At 32.6% G+C, this 10011-nt stretch overlaps 2 protein-coding genes across 3 annotated transcripts; one reads left to right on the forward strand and one right to left on the reverse strand.

The window, feature by feature from the left end:
* Positions 1-341: 341 nt before the first annotated feature.
* LOC133789008 (uncharacterized) lies at positions 342-3759 on the forward strand. 2 transcript variants are annotated; one of them, XM_062226714.1, is made up of 7 exons: positions 342-554; positions 694-752; positions 1474-1756; positions 1872-1933; positions 2416-2614; positions 2700-2796; positions 3399-3759. In XM_062226714.1, exons 2-7 carry the CDS (start codon positions 705-707, stop codon positions 3487-3489), a joined length of 780 nt encoding a protein of 259 aa, XP_062082698.1. In that variant the 5' UTR covers positions 342-554; positions 694-704; the 3' UTR covers positions 3490-3759. The 2 variants fall into 2 exon arrangements, with proteins under 2 accessions (XP_062082698.1, XP_062082699.1); XM_062226715.1 differs by having other exon boundaries at positions 1486-1756.
* Positions 3760-7860: 4101 nt separating this feature from the next.
* On the reverse strand, positions 7861-9652 carry LOC133789009 (uncharacterized). The gene has a single exon (XM_062226716.1). The coding sequence runs from the start codon at positions 9608-9610 to the stop codon at positions 8069-8071; it is 1542 nt and encodes a 513-aa protein (XP_062082700.1). The 5' UTR covers positions 9611-9652; the 3' UTR covers positions 7861-8068.
* Between the last annotated feature and the right edge of the window lie 359 nt (positions 9653-10011).

The following is a 10011-nucleotide window of genomic DNA, read 5'->3' on the forward strand; positions in this document are numbered from 1 at the left end:
TGATTATCTTCCCGTATTTTGTGTGTATATTTCTGGGTGTAACTAGTATATATATATATATTTATTTTTACAATTATAATTCTTTTTTTTTCTTTTTTACCATTGACCAATTTTTATTGATTTGAATCATGAAGAACTTATAAATATGTTTACATTTAGGTTAAAATTTTTAAATAAATTAATAGTATAATAATATCTATTTTGGTCATTCTATAGAAATCATCAAATAATTTATATAATTTACCAAACATTTTTATACAATTTTTTCAGATCACAACAGCTCTAAATCTATAATTTACGCAACATTCAACGACTTAATCTTATATCTGATTTTTTATTTTTCTAGTAGCACAGCTGATTGTTCCATAAGCTGAGTCTCTCAAATACAGTACTCCCTCCTCTCTCTCTCTCCATCTCTATCGCTCAGCAGCTCTCGTCTCGACCCCTCTCACCTCGACGACGACGGCACCTTCTTCCTCCGTCCATCTCTCGATCTCAGCCTCTTTCTCACTCACTCAGAAGATTAGCTACCCCGACCACACTCCACACGCACGGTAACTCATATTTTTGTTCTGAATTTTTTTTAAATTAATAGCTCTCACTGTCATATGAAATGCGTTTCATACATTCGGGTTTCTGATTTCTTCAATAGTACTACATAGGGTTTCTGATATGATTATTTGGTACTTTCAGATTGTTTGCCAATGGAGTTTAGAGATGCGATGCGGAGAGCATACAGTTATAATGTTCAAGTGAGTAGGGGACACTTATTTCACTCAATGTTTTATTTTATTTTTTGGGTATCTTTTGCTTTGTACATATTCTAGACATTATTTGTGTGATAAAAGTGTCATCTTGTAGAATTTAGGCTTGGTTCTGAGTTTAACAATCTACAGAAAAGAAAGAATAGTAGACCTTTTGAGTGTAAATTAGATTTTGTTTGTATTACCTATTGTGAAGAATGATTTATTCAATAGTGGAGAGAATGCAAAAGATTGATCCATTTAGACTTAAGGGGTTGTTATTTCCTAACCTCTAATATTGTTCCTATGAATATTCTGAAAATAGAATCTTTCCGCAGCATGAGAAAAAACAAGGATAGGCTTTCTTTCAGCATTTCTTTTATTATTATGTGAACCTTTGTAAGCTGTTTTTTTATATATTTTTTGCTACAGAATATCTAAAATGTAAGATTTTAGTTCCTGACGTGCGCTTCATGAGCATTCTCAGAGCTCATTGCCAACTATAACCTTTGTTTTGAAGAATCTTTTTTGTTGAAAAAAATTTGGTTGTAGAAAATTTCTTATTTTCATCAGGCTATATTTCTACTTCTAAATTAGTTGTTCATCTATGTAAACGCGTGTATAATTTTTCGCACCTATGAGAGGTTAATGGGGAGGGATGATTATTGAGAAATTTTATTCAGGGCACCTTTTCTCTTCTGAGCTTATTTTCAACTTCCATTAAATCCAGTTGCTGGTGCAGATTGGAAATATCGGGATTCAAGTTGTTTGGCATATTCTACATTTACTTGTCAGTGTCTTCTACGTAGTGCTGGGAATAACATATGTTGCAGAAAGCTATCTTATCTCTAGTGGGTTATGGAAGAAATACAGAGCCTTCAACAGTGGCAAAGTTCGGTACCTGGCCATTGTGGTAGAAAGTGAAGAAGCTTACCAAACTTCAAAAATTATCAAGCTTTTGTTGTGGCTGGAAAGCATTGGTGTGAAGCATATCTGCCTTTATGACACAGAAGGTGATATTATAAGTTGATTAAGCAACTCTATTCCTCTCCTATCAATACTAATGGTTTGAAGGTGTAAGTTGACAAAATTAAATTGCTGTTTTGTTTTTATCCTTGTCATGTCTAGGAGTAATGAAGAAATCAAGGGAGGTCATCTTGGAGAAATTGAACAATGTAACAGAGTTTGAGGTATCATGTTTTAAACTTATGTTGCTTTCATTTGTTTAGCTAGGCAGTGTTTATGATTGAAGTTCTCTCATGTTTAGGTTTTCAAATATGTTCATGATCATTCTTTTATGCTTGTATCAAACAACTCGTGATTGTCTCCCTGTGTCATACTGTCTTTTATCTTTTTGTATAATATTAATTTTAAAGCTTGCACTATCAAGATTGTAAGGATTTTTATTACGAGAAAAGTTGACAGAAATTTTATGATACTTCAATTAGAAACTCACATGGCTGATGTCTTAATAGCTTTTCTACTCTATACTGATATGTAATTTATTGAACCACACATGGCTAGGCTTTTTCATGATGTGTCATACAACAACTGTTGTTCTATGATATTTTTGGCTTAGTTTAATTAAACTTGTATAAATGATACTTTCTGTATCATTTGATGGACCTTTACGTCCTTACTCAATGTGAACCTAATGTTTATTATTTTACAGAAAGCTAGTGAACATGACAAGTTACTTAGCCAGAACTGTATGACCCTGGAATTCGCTTCATTTTCTGATGGGAAGGAAGCTGTGGCTAAAGCAGCCAGCTTTCTTTTTAGAAAGTATATGACATCCACTGCTTTGAATGGAAACCAGGAAGAGAAAATGTTTACAGAAGCTCAAATGGCAGATGCACTAAAAACTATCGGTTTGTTTTGCTGTTGATGTGTTTCTTGATTGGTTTTGATTGCACTCATCTTATTTGTTGATTTTTTTTTTAAAAATTCTATCAGGATGCAATGGACCAGAACCTGACCTCCTATTAGTCTATGGACCTGCAAGATGCCACCTAGGTTTCCCTGCTTGGAGAATTCGATACACTGAGATTCTGTAAGTAGTCTTGCAAAGTTAATCATGAAATTAGTTGTGTATCTTTTTTCTGGTATATCTCTATAGTGAATACTTCAAGAGTTAAATTTTTTTCTATGGAAAGACAGTGGTCCAATTACTTGATTAGTTCAAATTAGGCCAGTATGCTTAATTGTATTCCACTCTCACTTCTTTTTTCTCACAAGCTTTTGAGTGACTTACCAATTGAGAAAGGTGCTCTCCATTCTTGGTACTTTTCTATCCACTTGAAGAACATTTTCCCAAATGACCTATGCTTCTAAGTTTGTATATATCGGAGACATGAAAATAAAAGATGCATTATTCTATCTTTTAGATTTTATACAGTGTCTCCATCATTCTACCATTTTGTTCTACCGTAATTGTCACCGTGTCGAGGGAGTCTTGATTTAAGATCTAGATGTAATTATGCGCATGTGAATTCTAATCTGTAAAAAAATATTCACCCCTTTTACCATCCTCAAGCTTTTCACTATATTTGCTCCGAGTTGGAGATTCTTGTATTGATTATTGAAAATCTTAATCGTGTGCATCGTCTTCTTCTGAGTTCTGACCTATGTTGGGATTGCTATTTTGTGTCACAGACATATGGGACCACTGAAGTTCATGAGATATGGCTCCCTAATTAAAACCATTTACAAGTTCACCATGGTGCGCCAGAACTTTGGTAAATAACTCAAATGGTTAAGTATGTGATTTGTTCCCACTAAGTTTGAGATTCGAGTCCCTTATTAGTAACCATATAGCAATTGCTATAGCTTGTTTTAAGTCCCCAAATGTTTATAGCCGGAGAAGAATTCAAAAGTTGAAGGATGTGAAATAATTAGAAAAAAAAATAAAGTGAATCTTCTTTATAGTTTGGGGAGAGGAATAAAAACTAGGAAGGATATCTTATTATTTATTTATAAAATTATTGTATTATTTTATAAAAGATTATTATTATTATTGTCATTATGCATTAAAAAAAAAAAAAAAATTCCTTCCAATAATGAAATGGAAGGAAAATTAGAAATGTTAAAGCTCACTTTCCAATATTCTTACTTATGAGAGAAAAGGACGTGAGTACAAACTACACCCTTGATCTTGATCTTGTAAGTTACCACTTATCAATAAATTTATATATTGTGTCCTAACATTTATTCTTCCCCCAAACTTTGGAAAATTAGAGAAGATAAAAAGATGGTGGTTTGATAGGAGAGAAAATAGGGAAGGAAAGAAAAATGGAGAGAAAAAAAGTAGTGGAGCCCATACTAAAATATTTCTCTTCAAATTGGATAGAAAATATAGAAGAAAATGTTGGGGCTTTATAGGACCAAAATACCCTTGACAAATTGACTAAAAAATTATAGTTGTATTTTTTAATATATTATTGTAAAAATATATATTTTTAAATTATATTTTTGAGCTCAAATATCAAATATCTCAACACATAAGTACTACTTTATTTATTTAAATTTGTTCTTAAGTTTATTAAAATCTTATCATTTTAGCTATAAAAAATAATTTTATAAAATAACACATTATCAACCATCATGGATAATATTTCATATATAATAAAACACATACATATCAAGGGTATTTTTGGAACTAAGACAATAGAATCAAATTGAGATGTCTATAGTGGGTATGGTATTTTTATTATGAGACCCCATTTAATGCATAAATACCCAAATTTTCTTTTATAAGTTTGGAAAAATTATTTTTATTTATGCTATATGTGACAAAAGTATATTTTTTAAATAATGAGTAATACATAAAAATTAAAATAAATATTAATATGAAGGTATAAATGTAAAAAAAAAACATTTTTGTCTAGAAAGAAAATATATTTCTTTTCTATCCTTCACTTTTTCTATCCTCTTTATTTTTTCTCTCCTTCCCATTTTCTTTTCTTCCTACCAAATATAGCAATAGAGTAACGTGCTATACCGAAATTAATGTCATGTTTAATACATGATAAATTTTGTTTACATTAGTAAAATGTCAAATCCGAACTATATGAAGAAGTACAACTCAAATAACTTGAGTTATATTTTCAACCTAACCATTGAAATTGTGAACAAGTTGGCTTGATGTTTAATATTTTTTTGTATCATTATACCCAAATTAATGTCATGTTTAATACTTGCCAAATTTTGTTTATGTTAGTTCGATGTCAAATCTAAACTGTGAAAAAATACAACTCAAATTATCTAACTTTATTTTCGACCCAATGAAAAAACACATGATCCAACAAGTTGAACTTGAACTAAAGATAGAATCACAATAGTAATGTTTTTGAGAAAATTTAAGAATACTAAAGATAGAATTACAATATAGAGATGCTGATAAACTTGCATATAAAAAAAAATGATATATTTAAATAACATGTAATTTTTAAAAGAAAAATTTAAATAACATGGAAACTTTTTTATTCCCACATGTCTGATTTATAATTTCTCAACAAATAAAATTTGTTACCAACTGTATTAAATACAAAGGCTTTTACCTAATTTACCTTTAAAATGCATGTCTGTTCGATTAAGATGCTATGAAAAAATATAGGGTCGTTTAAATTTGACTAAACATAAAACTAAATGATACCCATGTTTGGTCTAATTTTCACCTATTTAACTATGAATATATAGATGATATAATTATTTTTCTAAAAAAAAAAAAAAAAAGAGAAAGTCCCTCTTGCCTTTGGTTATGGGCAGTTCAGAAAAGGAGTTAATGTAGACAGAAATAACAAAAAATATGTATTGTCAACATCTAAACTCACTTGTCCTTTTAACTTATTATTTTTATTGTTGATGAGAAAAATAAAATGCGTATTTTAATTTTACACATACCAACGTGGCTCAATACGTGGAATTTTTAATTTTTTTTAAGGTGACATCATATTATATTATATTATATTATTAAATTTTATATCATGGGTATTTTAATATTGTTCTTATTTATTTATTTTACTTGGACTATGTTTACTAAAAAACTAAATTTAAGGATGAATTTTGTAATTTAAAAAATTTGGAGTGAAATCTGTAAGTTAATTGAACCAAAGAGATATTTTTTTTTTATAATTATTATAGTTGAGGAGATAATATATGAGTTTCTTTTGACAAAAAGTTTGAACAGTTGTCCATAAGATTTTTGTTCTAAAAAGATACTCTAATATAAACAAAGAAGCACTAACAAGGAATTTAAAATAATTTATATTTTTTTTGATTTTATATTTTGTCTAATTATCTGTTTGAACCTTATATTTTGATAAATAATTTTTTGGATTTTGTATTTTGTAAAATAATTCAAATAAAAGTCTAAACTCGATTTAAGTCAAAAAAAATTTAAGCTAAAATTATAAATAATTCATCAAACTAATAATTTAAAATTATTTTGTCTAACAACTGTATTGTTATATTCAATTTTTTCTTCATCAAAATTGAATTTAAAGGTCTATTTAAACTATTTTACAAAACACAGGGTCTAAAAAGAAATTTATCAAAATGCATGGTCCAAATAGATAACGAGATAAAACACAAAGTCCAAAAATATATAAACCCTAATTAAAATTACTTAAATAATGAAACAATATTTTAGATATTTTTTCAAGATAAAGATAATATAAATTAGACGTCAATAGAAGAAAATAGTTTGTTTCCTGATGGAAAAAAATCATTTTTTGTACAGTTTGCCCCATAAATTGGTGCCACACCACCTCAAAACTATGTCACAGAAGATAATGACACCTTCCATAGTGTATAGATGATGATGATGATGAAAAATAGGATAAGAAAATGACCCAACTCTTATTATCAAATTATATATAATACTTGTATTCAAAGAAAGGGGTTGTTGGGTTATCATTGGTGTTTGATTCTCGAGAAAATTTGTGCACACCTGTCCATGAAAAATTCAGCTGTCTAATAATGTGGAAAAAAAATACAAAGAGTCTCTTTCAAATTATTTGGAGTCTTAATTTTCTAATAGGATGAGTACTACTTCCTTACTATTTCACTAAACCCTCTCACACGTCAATCTTAGGCACCAAGATATTACTTTTTTTTTGTTATAAAAGTAGGGATTATGGGGATGAAGACAAAACTCTAATTGAAATTTTTATATTTTAAATGATTGATGAATTGTTTTTTAATTATTTCATTTTCGTCAATAATTTGCAATTACTTCAACTTTTTTTCACGCCTTAGCAAATGGGGCACTATTTTTTGTTTACACACTATTTATTAGACAAGTTATTAGACCTTCCTTTTGTTTGTCTTTTTTATGACAGAAATTTCTTTTTGTTTTGAGACAAGTAAAATTTATAATCAAACTTAAATATCTTTTTCAGTTGTTTTTTGGATTTGTGTTTTGTAAAATAATTTAAATAGAATCATAAACCTAATTTTATTCAAAATTTTCTTAATTAAAATCACAAATAATTTACTAAACTAACAATTCAGAACAAAAATAAAATTATTCTACATAAAAACTGTGTTGATATATTCAATTTTTTTCTTCATCAAAATTGAGTTTAAGTGTCTATTTGAAACATTTTCCAAAATATAAGATCCAAAAATAAATTTGTTAAAATTCAGAGTTCAAATAGGTAATCGAAAAAAATACACAATCCAAAAATATATAAACCCTAATATATAACACTTTTAATAAAAAAAAATCAATACATAAACAAACTACTCATACAAATAATCCTTCCACGTGATTAAAGTTCAATCAAAATGAAGAGCCCGATTAATAAAAATAAACGAATTAAATAACAAAATCCTTAAAACTACATAATTAGTTAAACATCACTTTTATCACATGCCTAGATAACACTTTATTATCAAACTTCTTTTACATCCTTACATTAATGAGTTTTATCTAATGATTAAAATTAAGAACATATAAATATGTGCTAAATTGAACTAATTCCTTAAAATGTAATCATTTTATTTCTTTAGTACTCCTAATCAATCACTACGAATAATAACTTATTTTAATCATTACCGATTTCTTTTCTTCTTTTATTTTTTGTTAATTATATATCATCCGAGACTAACCAAATTAATGATTAAGATGTCCAATGACACACCACTAATATTATCTTTAGTCATAATAATATACAAAATCAAAGTCAATAAAACTCAAAAAAAAACAAAAACACCAAATGGAAATTTCTTCGAATATCAATAACATAATAGTAATAATAATAATAATAATAATAATATTTAATTATGTAATTTCAAATCTATAATTAATCTTATCACAACAGTCACACTGATGCTTGTGAAACTTTGGTAACAACCACCTTACCCGGCTCCTGACCCAACGACCCGCCAGGTCTCGTGTCAGCCGCCACCGCCGCGTAACTTAGCTGTGGCCCCGGAGCCGCCGCCGCCGATGCCTGAGAAGGTGCCAACACCATCCCACCTCCCGCGGTATAGAAAACCTGTCTACCCGTCGCGCTATCGTACGCCACCTGGGTGTACTGACCCACGTCCGATGTAGGAACCATTCCTCCGCCTCCGCCACTTGGCCGCCCGATTCCCATCCCTTCCTGATACGTGGCCGCCATCTTCGGCGCCTGAGTCGGAAGATTCTGTGGCGGCGCAGAGAGAGGCGGCTGATGTTGCTGCTGCTGCGGTGGAGGTACCACATTGTACACCGGCTGTTCCTGGTAAACATCGGGAGCCATTCGCTGCTGCTGAACTTGGTAGTAACCTTGAGGTTGACCGGGTGGACCGGTAACCGGTCGGACCATGGGTTGGTGATGGTAGACCGGAGCACCGTGAGCCGGGATCATGTACACCGGATGGTCCTGTGCTGCTCCTCCGTGGTTCGGTGGATATCCACCGCTTGTGACTTGCTTTTCCGGCCAGTAACCCTGCGGAGGAGGAGCAGACATGGCTGGAATCTTTTCCGGAACTTTATGGATGTAGTAATTTTCTCCGGCGTATCCTCCGACCAGATTCTCATCGCTTTTTCTTCCATACATGGCTTGTTGGTTTTGTTGTTGCTGTTGATGATGGAGTTGTTGCTGTTGATGTTCGTGTTCAATTTGCAACTTCTGCAACTGCCTCTGAATATCAACCGGGTTAACGGGTGGGTTCGACCCGACAACGCGATTAACTCCACCCATAACCTGATATTCCGGCGCCGGAGCCAATGGTTCCGGAACAGTCGGCGGAGGCGGAGGAGACGCCGCAGCTCTGATGCCAACATTTTTCTCGAGGCCAAACAAGAAGTCGACGTTGTTGTGAACTGGAGGTTTCTGGGCCGGGTCGGATCCATGATTCTGAACCAAATTCAAAGCCTCGACGAACTGATCCCGATCGGGGTTCGGACCCTCCGAACCGAAACTTGAGGCGGAGTTAGCCACCATGGGAAAGAGAAACAGCCTCATCCTCGCCGGCTTACCAGTGGTCCGGTAGAAGCGATCGTACTCATGCATCATGTGCTCCAAGTCATCGTCGTTGGTGACGGAGATCAAGGCGTCGAGATCCTCACCGGGGAGCTGGTACTTAAACGAAACCTCGTTCTCGCATAGAGCAGAAAGCTTAGAAACCATATTGGAGAACTTGACGGTCCGATCAACGGCGAGGATCTTGGTCTCGCCGCCGATGTAGCAGAGTTGATTGTCGTGAGGACGGGGGAGGATCTTGCCGCCGTAGCTGCACATGAACTTGACCTTGTAGTTCTGATGTTGCTGCGGCGGTTGATCGTCCCACGGCGGTGGATTCTCGAAGTCGATCTCTCTGGAGTGGGGCGACGAGTCACCCGAGTCAGGGTACGAACTGTATGAGAAATTCTCCATCGTTAGGTTTTTTTTTTTTTGTTTTTTTGTTAGGAGAAATGTGAAGAAAGATGATTTTATTGGGGTGTTAAAGAGCGAAAGATAGGGTTACCGGGAGTAGGAGGGAATTTAGGACACGTGGCGAGATATGATTGGATTGAGACAACTTGAGACTGGTGGTGGGACCCGGGCCGCATTTAATGGGAGAAGGGAGTTTGAGGAGAGAGAGTGAGAGAAAGAAATAAAGAAAAGATAAGAGAGTGATGTGTTTTGACTTGGAAGAGAAAGAACCATTCGTGAACAGTTACTCTTAATTAGATTAATTAATTAATTGTGTTTTTTTAGGAAAATTAATTAATTATGTTTTTTCTTTGCGAAAAATTAATTAATTGTGTTGGTCCTATGTTTCACCACTTAGAGCA

The sequence above is a fragment of the Humulus lupulus genome, chromosome 7 (genome assembly GCF_963169125.1).
Source record: "Humulus lupulus chromosome 7, drHumLupu1.1, whole genome shotgun sequence".
Classification (NCBI taxonomy): Eukaryota; Viridiplantae; Streptophyta; class Magnoliopsida; order Rosales; family Cannabaceae; genus Humulus; species Humulus lupulus.

Bases quoted from the DNA above. Each gene is read 5' to 3' on its own strand.
- LOC133789008 (XM_062226714.1), top strand. From the start codon at position 705: ATGGAGTTTAGAGATGCGATGCGGAGAGCATACAGTTATAATGTTCAA. The intron at 1,934-2,415 runs GTATCATGTTTT...ATTATTTTACAG, and splicing joins ACAATGTAACAGAGTTTGAG to AAAGCTAGTGAACATGACAA. The intron at 2,615-2,699 runs GTTTGTTTTGCT...AAATTCTATCAG, and splicing joins AGATGCACTAAAAACTATCG to GATGCAATGGACCAGAACCT.
- LOC133789009 (XM_062226716.1), bottom strand. From the start codon at position 9,610: ATGGAGAATTTCTCATACAGTTCGTACCCTGACTCGGGTGACTCGTCG.